At 41.0% G+C, this 20,369-nt stretch overlaps 1 protein-coding gene and 1 pseudogene across 4 annotated transcripts; one reads left to right on the top strand and one right to left on the bottom strand.

Moving 5' to 3' along the window:
* Nucleotides 1-264: 264 nt before the first annotated feature.
* Nucleotides 265-4,469, top strand: LOC149024990 (uncharacterized; annotated as a pseudogene).
* A 2,160-nt stretch (nucleotides 4,470-6,629) lies between these two features.
* On the bottom strand, nucleotides 6,630-18,397 carry LOC149024989 (uncharacterized). 4 transcript variants are annotated; one of them, XM_089145177.1, is made up of 10 exons: nucleotides 18,323-18,397; nucleotides 18,047-18,132; nucleotides 14,468-14,739; nucleotides 13,721-14,381; nucleotides 13,052-13,251; nucleotides 12,717-12,961; nucleotides 9,379-10,164; nucleotides 9,201-9,290; nucleotides 8,675-9,108; nucleotides 6,630-8,521 (listed from the first exon to the last, which is right to left on the bottom strand). In XM_089145177.1, exons 2-7 carry the CDS (start codon nucleotides 18,065-18,067, stop codon nucleotides 9,467-9,469), a joined length of 2,097 nt encoding a protein of 698 aa, XP_089001303.1. In that variant the 5' UTR covers nucleotides 18,068-18,132; nucleotides 18,323-18,397; the 3' UTR covers nucleotides 6,630-8,521; nucleotides 8,675-9,108; nucleotides 9,201-9,290; nucleotides 9,379-9,466. The 4 variants fall into 4 exon arrangements, with proteins under 4 accessions (XP_089001303.1, XP_089001302.1, XP_089001304.1 ...); XM_089145176.1 differs by having other exon boundaries at nucleotides 9,205-9,290; XM_089145178.1 differs by having other exon boundaries at nucleotides 9,205-9,290; nucleotides 18,344-18,396.
* Between the last annotated feature and the right edge of the window lie 1,972 nt (nucleotides 18,398-20,369).

Here is a 20,369-nt window from a genome sequence, read left to right as displayed (position 1 = left end):
AATCCAGGTAAGGGTAGAATGGTAAAACAACTAGAAGTTAGTGGCGCTGCACCTACTTGTCAAAGTCGTGGGAACTGATCTCTTCCCTCGCGATACCAACGCGACAAATAGCCGCCGGAATCCACTCCCTGGTCCCGACCACCGCCGCCGACTATTTTTATGCCCTAAAAACGTGTGGGGTTGGAAGGAGTTTTTATTCCAAACCAATAAAATAAATAAAAACTAATAAATAATAATAATAAATAATAAAATCGACTTCAAGAAAGAGAGAGAGAATAAGAGGCGACCAAAGAGGAGCAGCTGAAGAAGGAAGAATCTTGTGGTTCTTAGCTGTGATTTAGCTGTACGTTGATAGCTTCATCACTTTCCAAAATGTGTCTCGCTTAGAAAAAACCCGTCTCTGCTCTCTCTGCTCTCTCCATTACTTGTACTGTTTTGATCTCATTCTTTGCATTTGCAATCTGGAGGTGAAGAACAGTTCTAAGAACGCGAAGAAACCTTCAGATGTTCAGTAGTGTGAGATGAAGAAGAAGAGTAGTCATCTCTACTTGCATCTGCATTTGTGTTCTTCGCTGTTCTTCCTTTTGTTTGCTGCTTCTTACTCTTTAGCTGAACCAGATGCGTTCATTTCTAGCAATGGCGGCCTTACGGACGCCGAAGCTATGTATATCAGGCAGAGGCAGCTCTTGTATTACAGGGATGAGTTTGGTGACAGAGGAGAGAAGGTAACTGTGGATCCTTCTCTCGCTTTTGAGAATCCCAGACTCAGGAACGCTTACATTGCCTTGCAAGCTTGGAAGGAAGCTATACTCTCCGATCCTCAGAATCTGACTGCAGATTGGGTTGGATCTAATGTTTGCAACTATACTGGTGTTTACTGTTCTCAAGCGCTTGATAATCCACGGATCCGAACGGTAGCTGGCATTGATCTCAACCACGGTGATATTGCTGGTTACCTTCCGGAGGAGCTAGGGTTGCTCACAGATCTGGCATTGTTCCATATCAACTCCAATCGGTTTTGTGGGACTGTGCCTCACAAGTTCATAAACCTGAAGCTTCTTTACGAGCTGGATCTGAGTAACAATCGGTTCGCCGGCAAGTTTCCCCAGGTAGTTCTAAGATTGCCGTCGCTCAAGTATCTCGATCTGAGATTTAATGAGTTCGAAGGTGGAGTCCCTAGTGAGCTCTTTGATAAAGATTTTGATGCCATTTTTCTCAATGACAACCGCTTCCATTTCAATCTGCCGGATAATTTTGGTAACTCTCCGGTTTCTGTGATTGTTCTTGCAAACAATAATTTCCACGGCTGTCTTCCTGCCAGCTTGGGAAATATGACCAACCTGAATGAGATTATTTTGCTGAATAATGGATTAAATTCGTGTGTGCCTTCGGAGATCGGGTTGTTGAAGAATTTGACAGTGTTTGATGTGAGCTTCAATAAGCTCATGGGGCCATTGCCTGATGCAATTGGGAACATGGTGAGTTTGGAACAACTCGATGTGGCACACAACATGCTTTCGGGAACGATTCCTACGAGTATCTGTTCGCTTCCCAATTTACAGAACTTCACATACTCGTATAACTTTTTCACAGGCGAGTCTCCATCTTGTTTAACTCTTCCTCACTTTGACGACCGAAGGAATTGTTTACCGGCAAGGCCGAACCAGAGGTCGGCGGCGCAATGTAAGATGTTCTTGTCTCGTCAGGTGCATTGTAGTGCTTTCAGATGTACCCGTTTCAGGCCTTCTAAGCCTTCACCTTCACCTTCACCTCCCCTACCCGTGCCATCCCCACCTGTTGTGACGTTACCCCCCGGTTTTCTCCCCTCCGCCGGTTTTCACGCCTCCGTCGCGCTCGCTACCACCGCCACCTGTATTCTCTTCACCTCCACCACCTGTTATATCCTCGCCCCCTCCACCGCCGCCGGTTTTCTTTCCACCAGCACCAGTTCAATCTTCTCCGCCCCCACCTATATATTCTCCACCGTCCCCACCTCCACCACCTCCTCCATCCCCACTACTACCGTCCCAATCCCCACCACCACCGTCCCCATCGCCTCCCCCCCCCATCCCCACCACCACCGTCTCCATCGCCACCTCCACCATCCCTAACACCATCTTCCCCGTCACCACCTCCACCATCCCTAACACCAACTTCCCCGTCCCCTCCTCCACCATCTCTAACACCACCGTCCCCGTCACCACCTCCACCATCCCTAACGCCCCCGTCCCCGTCCCCGTCCCCTCCTCCACCATCTCTAACACCACCGTCCCCGTCACCACCTCCACCATCCCTAACGCCCCCGTCCCCGTCCCCGTCACCACCTCCCCCGTCTCTAACTCCCTCACCACCTTACTGTGTTCGATCACCACCTCCACCACCGCCACCTCCAGTTTACTGTGCTCGTTCTCCACCGCCGCCATGTGTTCGGTCTCCGCCTCCTCCACCTCCCAATTCCCCACCACCGCCACCGGTTTCTTCTTCTTCGCCACCACCTCCCCCGCCAAATTCACCACCTCCACCATCTTCGCCACCTCCTCCACCACCTTCGCCGCCCCCTCCCCCTTCACTACCACCACCACCTGTATATTCACCTCCGCCAAACTCACCCCCTCCACCACCTCCCTCATATTACTATTCCTCGCCGCCGCCGCCTCCGCCACAAGCACCCCCGCCATGCATAGAACCGCCGCCGCCTCCGCCTCCGCCACAATCGCCCCCGCCATGCATAGAACCGCCGCCGCCTCCGCCACAAGCACCCCCGCCATGCATAGAACCGCCGCCGCCTCCGCCACAATCACCACCGCCATGCATAGAGCCACCGCTCCCCCCACCACCTCCATGCATAGAACCACCTCCTCCGTCTTGTGAAGAGGATGAACCACCGGCACCCTCGCCGTCTCCAATTTACTAATCACCGCCACCCACTGTTTATGCAAGCTCGCCAACTCCGACGCCGGTACCCATCGTTGAGATTTGATGTTCTTTCTCCTCTGTCACCTCCTTTCTATTCATTCTTTTGAAAAATTTCCTCTCCTTGAAAGAAAGAAAAGCAATGTTTCAGTCTTCTTGGCTGTTATTAGATTCTTCATCTTTTACTTGTTCTCTGCACCCATTTGCTATTGCTGTTTCGGGAAAAAAATGAAGAACAGAATTCCTGCAATCATGGATGAGTTCTGGCAACATTTGCAATGTATTGAAGAAATTACATTTGTTGGGAAGAAGAGAACACGAGATTGAGAAGCGGGAAAAAGGAGGAAGTCTCTCCGTATATTTGATTGTTATGGGCTCTGCATTGTGAATAAATTGCAAGGGAGAGATTTAGGTTTCAGGGAAATGTATGTATAGGGTTGAGATTCGTGAAAGAAAAGGATAAACAGGGTCCGGAAGGCAGTAGTGCTTCTGCTCCTCTGCTGCTGCTTCGTGGGGTTTTTTCATGGTCGTCTTTCTTTTTTCCTTCTTTCTTGGGTTCTTTTCTTAATTTTATTACACTCATTTATTTTCGATTTTGAAATTTATAGTATAATGAACATTTTCAGTTACTGATATTCAATTTAAACCATTACCTGTATTTCCAGTTTTTTCTTCGATCTTGTGTTCGTTCAACAGAGTTGAGATTGGAAAAAGGGATCCATCAGTTATACCTTCTTTCGTGTTTTTGTTATCGTTCTACTCTGTGAACAGTTCCATGTGAAATAACACTGCACAACTCGGTTCTTCTGAAATAAAAGGCGGAAGTGGGAGAGGAGCGTGAAGCATTGAACCACCCCCCAAGTTTCTGATGAAACTGTTCTGGAAGAGAAGAATCTGTGGTGGGAAAAGGTTCCGAAGATATGGTAAGAGAGTCTCAAAAGCTGAAAAGTTTCCAGGATTTCCAGCAAGTTCCTATTGGACCAGCCGACCAGGTCCCTAAAAGTTGAGCGGAGCAATGTGATCCTGTAATCATGGATCAATGTTTTCCTGCTTGTTCACTGGTGAGAGAACGCACCACTCAGGTAGAATTCCCCGCTAAGTTTTCCTCGATATGAGATTCTCTTCAGTTTTTCAGTACTGAAGCTTCTGGGTAGACTCATTTCCTTCCCCCATTTTGGTCCGCATGAAATAAACTCTGACCCTTCTCGCTCAGTGCCGGCCATGGAAAGCTTCTTCTCTTCCAGCTTTCCTTGTCTGCTTTTCCTTTATTGAAGGAATTGGTCAACCCACTAAACCTCGGCAGATTTTTCCTTTTTCCCCTCATGCTATGCTATGCTTTGCTTTCTAGACCTTAATTCCTCTGACCAACCTCATTGATTGTGATTGAGGAGGAACCCACGTTCCTGTCCACTTCTTTACAAGGAGGTGCTGATAATGCTGCCATGGGCCATTATTCATCCATTCCGTTTGAGGATTGGAGACAACAGCGTGCACCATAATAAATACGATCTATTGTATCCCACTCCATCTTTTCAGTTTTGGTAGATGCAATGCGAGAAATAAATAAAAGCGACAAATTAATCCATCTCTTAATGTTTCACGTTTTTTTCTCTCTTTCGTTTTTTGGTTAATGTAACCTGAAACTAAGGCTGCGTTTGTTTGCAAAGAAGGGTCGGAAAAAAAAAATGTGGGTCCCATGTATAGTGGGATGAGGGAGAAGAAAATGAAAGAAAAGAATTTTGTGGAAAAGTGATAATGGTGAATCCTCACTTTTTACTTTTCCCAACTTTTTGGGACAGAGTCCCACATGTGGGGCTTTTAAAATAACTTGGGGTGGAAAAGTTGAACTGCCACATTAGCAGACATTTCCTTGTAATCAAGGAAATTTGTCTTTCACTTTCCCACCCCAACAACCAAATAATTTACCATTTTGGGATTTAAAGGAAAAGTAAGAAATCTGCACTCTTTTCAAGAATTTTTCCACCCCTTTTTCCACCCTACCTTTATTCCAGCAAACAAACGCAGCCTAGATTTGATTTCTGTTAAGTCATTCGCGTCCGTGTTCAATGTATTTAACCCTCGAAACCCTCCTGTAGTTAGAGGGTTGTTGCCAATTTTGCCAACTGTTTTATCTGATCCAACACAGAATGTATATTGGAACTTGGAACCAAACAAGCCCTTTCATCCCAATTCCCCAATATAAATAACCTGATCAGATCAAGAGATAAGTTTATCTAATCTGATGAATCTTGAGCACATGAGATTTTGTTGAGCCCGAAAGAAGCGAACATAGGGATCTCTCCTCGACGCACCAACCAAGAGCCAAAGTCATCAGCGTCTATGCTTTGATTCCTCAATTCATCTTAATGTCATATGGACAATTATTATTATTTTTTCTTTTTGTGAGCTCTCAACATCTAATGCCTTCCTTGATAGAAGATCTGCTACAATATTGGATCACCTAGACATATGCTGAATTCTACACTCAAGAAATTGTAAACTCAATTCTTGATCTCAATAATTGAATATCGAGGATGATAGGCAAAATGAAAATGGGGTGGGGGGGGGGGGGGGGTTGAGCGATCCTCTGTATGTAACACATCAACCCTAAATGCCAATGCCTCAGCCTCCATTGCAGATGAACACAAGACATGTATGGATTTGGCCAATCTAGGCATGCCGTCCAGACTCCAAATAGTTATACCCAATCCTCCTAACTTCACTTTTCGTCCCGAATAGGTCATCTGGACACCTAAGGAAATGCAAACCATGGATGTAAGCCGATTAATCAAACTCAAATCAACTATAATAGAATGCTAGTTGATTGTGTGCAAGAAATAAGGATCAATTCAGATTTCTGAAGTATAGACTGATTGTTCGAAATCATGTATTTTTTTTATGTACCATAAAGGTGGACTTTCTTCTTAAATATTCGACCAAAGAATCAAAGGAGAGCACAATCCTCCACATGTAGGGGTAGAGGATCCCAACCAAGAAGTTTACTCTTTCATTTCATGCCATACCAATGGTAGTGTGTGAAATGGTATAATCCATATATAGCCCATACAACAACAACAACAACAATAAGCCTTTTCCCAACTAAATGGGGTCGGCTACATGGATTCTTGCCCTCCAATCAGTTCTGTTCAAGGCCATGCTAGATACAGGCCTAAGCTATACATATCCTTTCTCACCACTTCGGTCCTAAGGTCTTTCTCTTTGCGGTCCTCGGACGGTGCCGTTATCAATACAATAGAATGCTAGTTGATTGTGTGCAAAAAATAAGGATCAATTCGATTTCTTAAGAATAGACTGATTGTTTGAAATCACGTATTTTTTTTTATGTACCATAAAGGTGGACTTCCTTCTTAAATATGTGACCAAAGAATCTAAGGAGAGCCCAATCCTCCACATGTAGGGGTAGAGGATCCCAACCAAGGGAGGCACACCGAGCGTTACTCTTCCAGTTCCTGCCATACCAATGGTATTATATCACTTCTCCGAACAATCCATATATAGCCCATAACCTACATAAATAGGATTAAAGCATTCGTGGGAGCAGAATAGTACATCTGTCACCACTGTATCTCTGAGGCCTCCTTTGGCCTCCATCAAAGGACCACCATGTAAAGACCCCAGCGTGCAAAGATCAGTTTACCTGAAATTTACTCATCAAAGCAAGCTTTCCTATTAAATTTTCTTTCTTGATTTGGGTAATCTCGTGAACACAAGGAGTCACTGTTGCGAAAAGGTATTTCTGCTAAATTATACATTTAATGATCCTCTTACTGATATAAACTTGTCCTTGTCTACTTGCCTTCTTTAATGAAACTTTTATGGATGGATTGGTGCTAGGAAATGGACCCTTCACCAGTAAACACTCACATGGGCTGTTAGAGTGTCCTTATCATCACAGATTTCAGATTTTAGTGTAGCCAAGTTGACTTGATTAACTTAGTTTAGTGACAGTTGATCAAAGCAAAAGCATTTGTAAGTATTAAATGTGAGATTGATATCATCAAGATACCATATAAGAACAAACAAATCCCTACCAAATCCTCAATCATATGTAAGCTCTCTCGTCTCTTCACATTGGTGCTTCATCGTAGACACAATTAAACAATGGCTGTCTGGTGAAGATTTTGTTCCTTTTTTTAACTCTAGCAAGAAAAGATTGTTTTATGGGCTTCTTTACCTTACATTCACGCAAACCATCGAAATCTTTTGCTCAATCTGTCATTCCTATGCATAGCTTCGAGAATCAGGATCCCATCGCCAATCAAATTTGCAGTCAATTTCTCACCCACCTCTGAATCAGATTCCAGAACAAGATCCATTCATCCCAGTTCCAGGTTCTTTAAAACCTGTTCTCATAAACCTCCAACGTCACAATGATTGAGCTGATCATCTGCCTTGAAAAAACTTCAATTTCTACAGGTGGATTTTGTAGGCCACTCCAATAATGAGAAACTTGTAATTTGCTTCACAAATAATGCGTATGAGCACCCTCACATCACATGGCCAGCGATGGAGAGGATCTTATTTAGCATTGCTGGATTTGTGCCAGTGATCTACTAAGCATCTTCCGTAGAGGATCTTGCCTGTACCAGAAGACGAAAACACTCCAAAGTGTAGAAGAACACCTTTTAAACATGATCAGATCTCTAACTTCTCTTTTGAAGATCAATGGAGCATTCTGACTACCTGTGAAAACAATCCCAGGTGTTAAAGCCTCGGTGCTCAGCCATAACCTGTCAGCTAGATATCTGAAAAGAATTTAAATATGGAGTTATCCACCTAGATAAAAGGTTTTCTTCACCCTTGAAGAGAATTAAGCCATTGAGTGTGTCATGTACCCATTCCCATTGCTGTACAAAATTCAAAATGTCCTTCACATTATTTCAGGAGTCGCAAAAACAACCAGAATCCATGTATTAAGAGATTACCCCTTCAACATGGACGAATGAAAATTCAATCCTTGAAACATTCAACACTATCTCAGGACATCAATCAAAACCCAATAGAATCTCTTACGTGGAAAATCCTCTCTCAAGCAACATAACTCAGTTGCAGTACAGCAATTAGTAGTAACTAACAATCGAATCAGTTTCTTTTAAGATCACAAGAATTGGTTAATGCCAGCTTCGACAACTCTTCACTCAAATTACATATTCCTCATTAACATGGTTCATCAAATACCTGCAAAGAGCAATAAAATGCATAACAAGGAAATATTCAGTAAACGAAACCGCCAAAATGATTCTCCCATGGCTCAGTCACAACTCGTCAGGCATCCATGTGAACTCACTGCAAACACACCATTTAAGCTGCCAGTCAATAGTGAAGTTTCACAGCTCAGGCATGAGACATCATGATCCATGCTTTCCATTACGCCTCCTATGTCTTCGCAAGTCAAGGAAGCACTGATATGCTCATGCAATGAATGAGCCATCTAATTCTGTTACTACAGGTTATCCTTGTTAAATAAATGAGGAGCATATTTGCACACTCAGGCATGGGCATAGGTTCTCATGTTTTCATACTTTCCGTCAAGCCTCCAAAGCCAATTGGCAAGAAGTTGAGGAAGCACTGATATATTCATGCCAAACTGCAACCAACAAACCAATCTCATCACTCTGTTAATAATACAGCTAATCCTTGAGAAATACATATGGAGAATGAGCATATGCAGACAGACTGACAGAGATCACATGTTGCAAGCCCTGAGCATATCTAAGAAGAAATTTCAAGAGTAATATACCTTGAAGACAAATGGGACAAGAGATGATTCTTCACATAAATGACTGAAATTTTGACTCCATCTCAGCAATACTAGTTGGTCATAATTTTCCACATTTCTGCACCACAAGCTCTTCCTGTAAGACCTTGGGGGATTTTGGGAGGTCAATACTGGAGAAGATGGATTTGAAACCAAGTTCTGAAGTACCAAAATGAACCAACTCAGTCATATAGTTGATTTCTGCACCACAAGCTCTTTCAGTACGAACTTGGGATTTTTGGGAGGTCAATGCTGGTGAAGATGGACTTCAAAGTTCTGAGTTAACAAAATGAACCAGCTCAGTCCCTACTTGGTTAACTTATATTCAGCAGAAAGCCCAGTAAATGGCCATTATTTGGATTCTTATATGATTATCTGCCACTATCGGATCACCCCTTTCAAGTAGAGCCTCGGTACTGTAACAGAAACAGAAATAGATGTAATCAGGACTTGGAGGTGACACCACTGTTGGATGAAAGATACCAGGTGTAATCTAATAAAACCTTACTTACTAAGTGCGAAATCTAGGCATTCAACAAATCAACTCTTTTCTCATTGAACCGGGTGTCAGTTTGGTCCCGACACTGCATTCAGATTCCTGCATAACAGTTTAGATGGAATATCATCCAGAGACAATTCAGTAATTTCATTGAGAATCAAACAGAAATTCCAGAAGCAGTTAATACCTATTGCTTCCACAGCCAGCAACAGAACGGCTATTCTTTAAAATGGTTTATTCAAAACCTCAGACATCCAAGTAGCAGTCATACCAATTCACTGGAGACGTGGTGTAGGCAAGAGATTGTCAGCAATCTGAATATTTGGATCAAGAAGAGGTAAAGGCTGGAGCAAGCCACTATTTGACAAGTCTTCCAATCCTTTAATGTCCTGCTGCAGGCGTGTCGCATGTAAAATGGCATGATCAAGAACTATAGGGTCATCCGGAGGATTCTGCAGAAGTGTCAACAGTGCCTGCCGATAAGTCTGGGCAGCCAATGATGGCCTTGCAACCTGGCGATTTCTACACAGGATGCCTACCTTGATTACATGCTTACACATATTCCCCAACCTCGACCATTGGCAATCACACATGGCAAATTCTGAACCTGGATTCCAGATTGTATACGCCAGAGTCCTGTCTGACTGAGAAATTACCTTCACAAGGCGTAAGTCTTCCACATCCAATATCACATCAATATCTTGAATATTCAATGCCCGATACCAGGAATTATTAGAGAAGAACTCCTCCTTCAGGTTTCTGAAACACCCAGTTTCTTCAGAATATTGACCAAACCAATACAAGGAGTGGATTTCAGTTGTCAAAAGGTGGACCAGCCAATCAACTCTATGCCAGGTGCCACCATGTAAATCATTGAACAGGTTGGACTTTAACCTCAAGTGATAAGCCTCAATGGCAGCACATGGCTCTTGATTTGCCACAGGGAGAGTCCTCACACTATTCACCCACAAATCTGCAGGCAAAGTAGCAGATGTTAACATATGTACCACTTTGTATAGCGGTGGTACAAATTATTTGTGTCACAGTAGTATGTGCATGGGATTTTAGCTCAATTCAGTAGATTGGTTATAACTAGGATTAGGAAGTTTCTGCTTGTTTCTATTTTTATCTAATACCTTATATAACTGACTGGTTATCTCTATGTAATTGATGCTTGGGACTGCCAAAGTACGATTTTCTCTGCTTGTATTTGTCAGTCTCGGTTTCTCTCTGATAGGACCCTCTCAAGCTTGTCCTGAGTCCTACCGAAACCTTACTGACAGCAATGGATATTATCATTCATGGCAACAGATTCAATACAGACAGCAACAAAATATAACCCTGTTCATTTATCCTTTACTTCTAACAGACAAACAGGAGATAACACCAGAAAGCTATGAACTCAGATTGACATATCAGCAGGATAATATTGAAGTAACAATTGATTTCATTAAGCAACTCTGATATAGATATAGCTGCTGAATACAGACTATGATTCTAATAACTGATAAAGACTACTGAAATTAAACAAACCAAATCGAAACTCAGATAAACAAAAGCAACACCATGGCTAGGCCATTCCCCAGAGGTTTCCCTCTCCTCAAGCACTTGCTTGCCTCTTTCCTCTCCTCCCCTCAGCAAGCTCCTCCCCCCTTCTCTTAATCCTGCTCTCTCTAACAAACTTCCACTGTCCCCCAATCTTTCACTGCCACCTGGCAGCTCCTCAGCCAGCTTTCGGTTATGGGTGTTGCCCAATAGAATCATGCCACATGTCCCCTGCTGATAGGTCTGCCTCTCTGCTCTTTGCTGCTGCTGATCCCCTGCTTCTCTTCTTATTCTTCCTTTGGTAGCCGTGGATATTAGGGGCTTATCACTCTCCATCTTCTTCCTTGCATTCAATTTCCTAATTTTATTGGTTATTTAACTCTTTCAGCAGGCATTAGAATATATAACATTTAATTGTTATTCAAAAAGTGCAGCATGCTGATTATTAAAAAAATATTTGGTTGGGCAATATGACACTACATTTCCAACATGCCAGGTTTAATTCTCCACATTATTTTGTTTTTCTCCACATGTGAAGTTATCACAACTATGGTAGAGGATCTCGCTCGAGAGCGAGATCTCACCACCTTGAAAAACCGAGATCTTGACCATCTCGGCAAGATCTCAGTCGAGATAAACAATTTTTTGGTGTCAACTCGGTGGCCCATTTTTGTGGGTTTTAGGATTCCAATTGGGTTGAAACTTGGTATTTAGTCTATTTAAGGTATTTTAAACACGTTGATGGCCTTGAATTTGTCAGAAAACAACCCTAAGTATGATTTCTAAGTTTACCCATAGTGTGAAACTGAAATGTTGTAGGATTAGAGAATCCAAGGTTATACAACATGTAATATAGAACCTTTAAGGCATATAAATGAAAAGCAAGTGTATTAAATGCATCAAATAACCTAAATGTTATCAAAATTCCATCCATATGAGTATTACAATCTCAATTTTCAAGAATAGAATAATAAAATTATATAACCACAAGCAAAGAATGATTGATCATCCTTCGATGTTGTAGATGTGCTTAGAGTCAAGTGAAAATTCAGCCGAAATCCACAAAAAATTGTGAAAATTGAAAGTTCCAATGAGATCTAGGGCAAGATAAGGAGAGATCTCAAGCGAGATATCCCAACTCTCTACTCTCAACCTCCATCTCATCTCACTTCTTTGAAAAAGCGAAATCTCGCCAAGATTTCCCACCATGATCACAATTCAATTATGCTTCCAAAACAACCATTTATGTTATAAACACTTATGCAAACAAGTCACCCATAACTTTATTGGCAAGTCAATGCAAAGGAATTATTATTTCAGTTATCTAATATCAAAAGAATGAAGCTTGGTATATTCTTTCATTATGCATAACCATGGTCTCACATTCCCTATCATCATCCCCAGCACTATTCAAACTCTAAGGTAAGCAATATGGACACTAATCTCCCAATTTATCTAGTGAACTTAATATACCATTGGGCTGTGTTTATTTGCTAGAATAAAGGTGGGGAGGGAAAATTCTTGAAAAAGTAAACTTTTCCTTTAAATCCTAAAAATGTAGTTTGTTTGGTTGCTTGGGGTGGGAAAGTCAGAGACAAGTTTTCTTAAATTAAGGAAACTTGTTTGGTGAGGTGGTAAGCCAACTTTCCCACCCCAAGCCTTTTCAAAACCCCACAAAATGTGAAAAGTAGGACCCACAATTAACATTTTTCCACAAAATCCCTTCCTTTCCTTCTCCCTCACCCCACTACACATGGGGCCCACATGTTCTTTTTTCCCACCCCACCTTTGCAAACAAACGCAGCCTTATAGCTCTTTGGAAATTAGTTGATCCATGTCCAACGTAAAACATCAGCTTCTGCACAGTGCCATGAGTGTGTACATATATTCCTTAAGGTTACATAGTCATTAGTAAAGCATTCTAAGTAGGGACCAGCATCATATATGAAAAGACAAAGTAGAAGAAAACTGAATAATTACCCATCCTTGGTAGCCATCGGTCTTTAAAATAGTCCATAAAAGCACTTTGGTCAACAAAAACTTGCATAAATTCTTCTATTGCTTCCACAACACTTGGCCCATTCCTTGTGGAATATAAAATCCGGCCTAGGTGCTTAAACATCTCCCTTTGCACATCAAAGTGGAAGCATTTCTTCAGAAGGCTTCTCATCCAAGCTCTACGAACATGCCAGATACATAATAGGACCCGGCACTGGAAAGCATCTCTGGGTGCAGGAAGTATGTGCTAGCATTTTTAGTCTATTAGAATCAAAAGCAGGCCCAAGATTGAACCAAAGAACATGCTGAATAAGTACCTTATTATAGAAATATCAAGAGATGGATCATCCATCAGAAAAGCACTGGGGTTCCATCTGTGGTCCTTGGTTCGTACTCTTTCAACAATAGGCCCCATCCATCGATGGATATCTTGACTGTCAGAACTAGAACTAATGACCCATGCAACCGGAATAGCATTTTGGCATGAGTCAAAAACTAGTAAAGTACACAATGGGTACTGTTTACAGGACAACAAGAGGGGGAACAGGAAAGCACATATAGTTAGTTCACAATCGGGCCATCACTATCAAAATTATAGATGGGGAAGGAGGGAAAAAAAAAAAAAGAGGAAGAAGAAGAAGAAGAAAAGATAAAAACCTCGGGATGAACTTCATTCTTCCTTAACCCAAAAAAAAAAAAATTCCTATTCCAAAAGAGCAGCCCAAAGGCAATGGCCTACTGGGTGGTTAAACTGGCTACAAAGTTAAACAATACACAAGTTGTGCTATTAAGAGCTGCACAGAGAGTCTTGTGAAGACATTGATTTCAACTAGGATTTTTTTCCTTTTTCCTCTTTTTTTTTTTTTTGGGGGGGGGGGGGGGGGGGGGAGGGGATGAATATTTCAACTAGGACGTCAATAGGATAAGGAAGCCTGAAACTTAAACATGTGAAAGAAATAAAACTACCAAAAAGTGAGTCCATATACCCTGAGCCTTTTCAAGCCAAAATTTGAGTCACAGGCCACATAACTGTTATGACCATAATGGATCATCTGCTGCAACTGCCACTCAGACTGAATCCCTAAAATGAATGATTCTGTAGGAGAGAGCTCTTGGAAGAGGAAAACAAGCTTTTGGTGGCGTTGCACCCACATGCGTACACTAGATAGGTCATTTGCATGTAATTCATAAGTTGAATGCCGAATCACCCTTTCAATGTTGCGAACATCATTTCGAGTTAGAAAATCATCACGGCTGCAAGGCCCACCATGCTTTTCTACTTCCTCCGTGTGATGCTGGATGATGTCATCCAAAGATATTCCAACATAAATCATAGACATGATTTTCTGACGTAATTCCTCTGAAATCCGAGGAGCATACATAGCTCGAGTCCCCACAGCATCCGTGTCAAGTATTCCATGACAAGGAGCACCTGTCTTATCAACATGGTTTCGCTGATTGTAAATGATGAGGGCAAGGAGAGGGCGAGTATACAAGCGCTTCACAGTGAAGTGGCAGAGGCAGCCTCTCATCATATGACGCCTTCCAGGCCTGCTGCCTTTCCCTGATGCTGGCTTATTGTTTGAGCTATCGCAAATACCAGACTCACTATCTCTGTAATCTTCAGGACCATAAGAACACCAGTATCTACAGAATATCATCAAAAGTAACAGTCACCAAGATGTACCTGGAAAACAAATCACACTGAAAGATCAATCACTTGTGAAGCATACAGTGTGTATTCAAGATAGCCATCAACCCTTGGCTTGCTAACACTCCCTTCAGATCGCTTTCTTCTTGACTCTATGCGAAAACTTGCAGGGCATTCAGCATTAGTTGATTCACCTTTGACGAAGTCATCAACTCTAGCAAAAGGGATCAAGGCAATATCATCGCCACCTTGACGACCACCTTCTATTTTTACCCAGTTTATTTGAGCAGCAGAGAACTCCGCATAAGGTGGATCTTGCACTGGAAGGTTAAGAATGTCCCCCATTCTTGGCATCTGATAAGAAAGCAATAACACAAATATGTGAAAATCCATATAAAATAAAAATAAAAAAATCAAAGAAAGCAAATTAACATGGTTCAGGTCAGTTGCTCTAACTAATGCAGGACTGGTTTGGGTTGGTTCAGTTCAGATCTGAGTTTTTTTTATTCAAAATGCGGTCCCATCAATTAGCTGATGAGGTTCAATGAGCCAGTCTTATCTAGTCAAATGGTGATTTAGGGATTTATTTTCTTTCTTCTTATTTATTCATCAATTATCAGGAAAAGATCGGTAAGTTATTGACCCACATATGCAGGAGTTTCCCCTTTTATCATGCTCATTATTTTTTCTTTGTCATCCTAATACAACAGGCTCGAAAATAGGGACTTCCCAAACTAGATAAGATTTTTTCCTTCTTTTTTTGTTTTTTTTTTAATTATTACTAGAATAGTTAAGGATGTTTAGGAACGCTCCTAAATAGCTTTCACATGATGATGTTTTAGTTTAAATTAACCTTTTTTTTAAAACCCCTATTAGCACATTGTAAAGGCTGACAGTTCCCACAGTTTTTTAATAATGAAATGAATTAGTTTATCTTGGTTAGGGAGGTTGTTGTCTCCTTTTCTTCTTTCTTCTTACTGTTCATGGATGCTTCTCCACTTCCTGCAAGAGCCCCCTTATCTTCTTTCTTCTTCTCTTTCATAAGCCCACCATAGGAGGTCCTTCTTTTGATCCACATCAACTTGTGAAGCTACTTCATGGAGGTTGTTCAACCAATCCATCTCGTCTATTATCATTATAATCCACACAATTCAAAAAAATCTGCAAACAGGACTTCATGGTCTCCAAAGAAGGCTTCTTGATCTCATGACAACTTGTCAAAAGACTGTTGAAAATATTGACTTTTTCTGTGATGAAATGTCAAGCATGATGAAAGGCTTCAGAGCACAAAAACTAAATGATGATCAAGATGAAGTAAACAGTTCAATCAAGATTGAAGCTGAGGACATCCTTTTGGCTCGACCCTTGGCATCCGATGGGCATTCTCTTTAACCACTTTGGTCCCCATACGGTCTATAACTCCCGAATCCCCAAATCCACCCCCCTTGTCGGCCTTCATCTCAAATGGCTCCTGGAACCCTAACCCCCTGCCCATTCTCACACAGGTTTGGGAATCTCTCCCTCCCCTTTCTCACTCCCCTCTGCGACCTCACCATTTGGCTACCTTCCCCCACCAAAATCTTTTCCACCTCCTCGGCCTGGAACCTTGTTAGACCCCATAGCCCAAAACCCCCCTGGCCCCCTTGGTTTGGTTCAAATGCCACATTCCCTATCACTCCCTTACCCTTTGGAGAGCCATAAACCTTGCCCTACCCACCCAATCCTTCCTCTCTAGCCACCACATCCCTATTAACCAAAATTGCATCCTCTGTTGGTCTGGTTTGGAAACCCTTGAGCACCTTTTCTTTTTTTGTCCTTTCTCCAGATCTATCTGGGGAAAAGCCCTTTCCTCTATAAGGCCCCGTTCAAGACGCTCATTTGGATTTGGGCGAGACTGGTCTTGAATTTTGAGAAACTTTTCAAGATCTCCCATTTGAGACCGGATCGATAAGCTAGTGTTCTGTGCATTGGTCCACCACCTTTGGTGGGAGCATAATACTAGGAGATGGACTTCCAAATTCCGCTCTGTAGACAGGATTTGGAATGCCATCTATTTTGAGGTTTCTTCCAGGCTGGTAGCAATTCCCCACCCCCTGTCAATGATACCCCAAGGAACAGGCTCTTTGTTGTCTCCTGGGGACTTAGTTCTACTTTTCGATCTTCTGCTTAAAGACCTTGTACTTGTTCCCTTTCTTTAATATATTTCTATATTCATCCAGAAAAGAAAAAAAAGAAGATTGAAGCTGAGGAATTTATTGACAAAAGATTGAAGATGAGAAGCCCCTTGATGAGATTTCAATTGAACAAATATCATTTGCATTGTTTGTCAAGGGGTCATAATGGTTAATCATGAGATGAACAAAAATGATCACCCCATCAAAGCCAATGACTGTGGATGTCGATCAAGGGGCACTGATCCTCTACTGCTACAAAACTCAAGTGCAAGTTTTTACTTTTCTAACAATGAAAATTGCAAGACTAGTTTACTGGTTAAATGAACCAGCATTATCTAGTATAATCATGAAATGAATGGATATGTATATAGGACATTTTTTTTTTCTTTTATGGAGAAACAATGGTGTCAGACTGCGTATGTAAGCTAGCAGCCTAGCTCCTCCTTCTGAATGTCTCTCTATCATTCTGCAATAGGAGGCAGACATGTCATTTCATAGGATGAAGAAGAGAAACACACAGGGGTACCTACGTATGATAAGCAGTGGACCATGAGCTTAAACCCATCTTTTTATTTATCATTCAATGTTATAATAAGTTTAGTAAGTTACTGGCAATTAGGAAGCTTCCCCTAGTGAATGTTGTAAGTTCCCTTTTTGCATTGATATTTATGTTTTCTTTTATAGTATAATGTAATTGGCTGGAAGATAGGGATTTAATTTCCATACAAGACAAGAGTTGTTTTCTAATAGAATGCTTAGAACACTCCTACACAGCCTGCATCTGGAGGTGCTTAATTTTAAAGTATACTCTTATAACCTCCCCTCACTAACATTTTTTAAAGGAAAAACAAAGAGAGAAGCTCTCTTTCCAGCCTTAAGGGCTGTAACAACCCTCTGGAGACAGCCACAACCCAAACTACAGAATACAAGATACCGACCTTCAACAAAATATTCTAAAACTATGTGCTAATCATCAACCACCATAATAAATTGTTCCTAGACCATGTCTAAATTCTCAGTAGCCGCACTCATTAACATGTATATTGGAATATACCTCCTCAACTACATTCAACTTTTTAGTACTCAAATTCCTCTAACCACAACAGCTGGTGCAACCACACCAAAAAAAAAAGAAAAGAAGAAGGAAGTTTCACACAACGTATTTCAATAGATCCACCTAACCAGTTAAAAGTGTAATTCAAGTAAATTTGAATTTTTGGCAAGTGCACTGTTCAAAAAAATTAGCTTAAAAGTTCAGTACAGTACTCACCCTCGCTTTATTAGCTTCAAATCAACAACCTTCAGTTGATAACCAAAATCGGATATCACTTTTCTTTTCAGTGAAAGGGAAATTTTCATCCATTGTTAACAACAAAATGCACATATAGAGAACCAACTAAATAACAAAGTGAGCAAGCATACATACAAAACTAATTAACCCAATACGAGACTGCTGCAATCACAAATTTTAAACAGGCGAAGAGTACCTTTGTTTCATTGGTCTTCATGCTTCCTTTACTTGAAGAGACTTTATCCCAGATGTATGAGTAACACAAAAAATCGAATCAAAGATCTGTTCAACAGAAGAAGAAAAAAGGGAATTGAAAACATGAAAAAGAAAACTTATAGCGAACCCTAGGTTACACTGATCAATTAACCACACTTTCTGTAGGGAAAGAACATCAAAATGCAAAGGAAGAAAAATTGAAGTAAAGCAGTAATTCAAGAAATTCGATAAAAGCATGGATAGGTATATTTACTACCCTGGATCGAGGGTTTCGAACCTGCCTTCAGTAGAGTTTCACCACTTCTCCGGTGAACGAAACAGGGTTCCCTTCCCAGGATTTTACGTTACAACCGATTCAATCGTTGAAATACCCTCTGGGTCCATTAACTAAAGTTTCGGCCCAATTTCTTCGGTTTAATTGGGCCTACAAAAATTTAAAGCCCACTATTGAAGCTAAGTGGTTGAGCCAATTGCTGTTTGGGCTTTCATGTTCTCTTTGCGTTCTTCTTTTTTTTTTTTTTTGGAAAGGTAGCTTAGCTTATTACTATGGGGTGGGAACTAAATTACTTAATGTACACCGCCGAGTGGGTACGACCCCAGGACCTCCCCATAGGAGGGCTGGTCTTTAACCGCTTTACTAACCCATCATTGGCAATTTGTGTTCTCTTCTTTCTTTTATGAGAAATTCAATGCCACCCCGAGTTAGTTATTCAATTTATCAAACTGCCTTATTATAACATCGTTAGCTTCATTTAATTTTTACTTATTTATTTTTAATATTACCTCCAATTCCTAATTTTGAAAAATACTATCCATGACAAATATCTCTCAAAATTTTATAAAAATTTATGGGAAGGTGGTGGCTAGACGGCCGTGTAAATTGCTTGGCTGAACTGTTCTAGAAATCCTATCATTAAATTTGGTAGGACTATATCGTCCATCATAAATGATTCATATTTAATTCAATACATTTAATGGTAGGTTTTATTTACAAAGCCATTCAACCATATTTTATGCCAAAATTTATAATTGGAAGAGCAAGAAGTCGTTTGAAAAAACAAGTTGAACATGGAATTTTCGTTCAAGGTTATTCTTTTTCTTTTAAAATATTTAACTTGTTTACATCAGCACTTATGTATGATTTTTTATTAGATTAATAGGCTTGGTTCTACCATGTAACAACTATGAAGATTGTTGGGAAATGCCATGTCAGCATTTGTCACATCGGCCTTCAATCAGTTTTGATGATGACAAACACAATATATTAAGATTCCCTTAAGTTGTGTATTATCAAGCTCATCACTTAAGGATACTCAATCTCAAGTCAAGTCAAGCTATCTTGGACTAAGAACCAAAGTCAAGATGAGTATTAAGATCGTTGCACATAATCAAGTCAAAGTCAAAGTCAAAGATCAAAACTTAGGTTGAATTCAAGCTTAGGACACTCTCGCATACACGCATATGTAAATTCATGTCACTAGACTGACCTAGGACATGTTAGTAAGGTGTAAGAGGCTTAGGGTTGACCAAAAAGTCCAAGAATCCAAGCCAAGTCCAAGCCCCAAATGTAATTCAGCAATTGTGCACCAGACGGTCGACCGTCTAGTTTCATCTTACTGTGTTTTAATCACAGTAGGCCAGACGGAATTCCATCTGGGCTACTTAAGCCAAACGGTCAACCGTCTAGCCCTGACTTAATTTAAACGGCTAATTTTGTCGAGACGGACGACCGTCTGACAGACAAAAGACCGTCCAGAGTAAAATTTCACTGAAATTTTACATCCGTTGGGAGGTTGGGACAAACAATTGTGGGACTTCTTTATAAGCCCAACCACCCCCATTTGAGGGGTTTAACCTTGTCAACAAAGCTATTACTCCCTCTTAAGTAAAAAAGCAACTACACAAGTGATCTTGCATTGATTACTAGTTTTTCAACTCCACCCAACTTTGAAGATCATTCAAAAGTTATTAAACAAACTTCTTGAAGTCAAACTTGGAGTTATTGAAGGCTATGGGGACTTCTCATTGATGCATTGCCTTTATTGAAATATCCATTCTTTGCATCACACTCACACAAGGGGTAAAGTGTTAAACTCCTTGTTAGGTAATATCCATCACTTCTCATACTTGTATTGATTGTTAAATTCTAATCTAGATTGATTAGGATTTGCATTGGGTGCTCTTGCCCTATTTGATTAACAAAGATTGTAAAAGGTAATCTTGCCCCAGGACAAAGAGTGTAAGGGTTTGATTCTCTACCCATTGTATTGAAAGAGATTCATTAATGGAATACTCTCTTGAGG

The sequence above is a fragment of the Hakea prostrata genome, chromosome 2 (assembly GCF_041222555.1).
Source record: "Hakea prostrata isolate BN-2017 chromosome 2, UWA_Hpros_2, whole genome shotgun sequence".
Taxonomy (NCBI): domain Eukaryota; kingdom Viridiplantae; phylum Streptophyta; class Magnoliopsida; order Proteales; family Proteaceae; genus Hakea; species Hakea prostrata.
Note: the sequence above shows the minus strand (reverse complement) of the source record. Positions and strands in the feature narration are given on the sequence as shown.

What these genes read in the sequence shown, in the direction of transcription:
- LOC149024989 (XM_089145177.1), bottom strand. Translation starts at nt 18,067, where the DNA reads ATGAAGACCAATGAAACAAAG. An exon ending in TTGGCTTGAAAAGGCTCAGG is followed by an intron (nt 13,252 to 13,720) that starts GTATATGGACTC and finishes TCCTGTAAACAG; the next exon opens with TACCCATTGTGTACTTTACT. An exon ending in CTTGATATTTCTATAATAAG is followed by an intron (nt 12,962 to 13,051) that starts GTACTTATTCAG and finishes TCCTGCACCCAG; the next exon opens with AGATGCTTTCCAGTGCCGGG.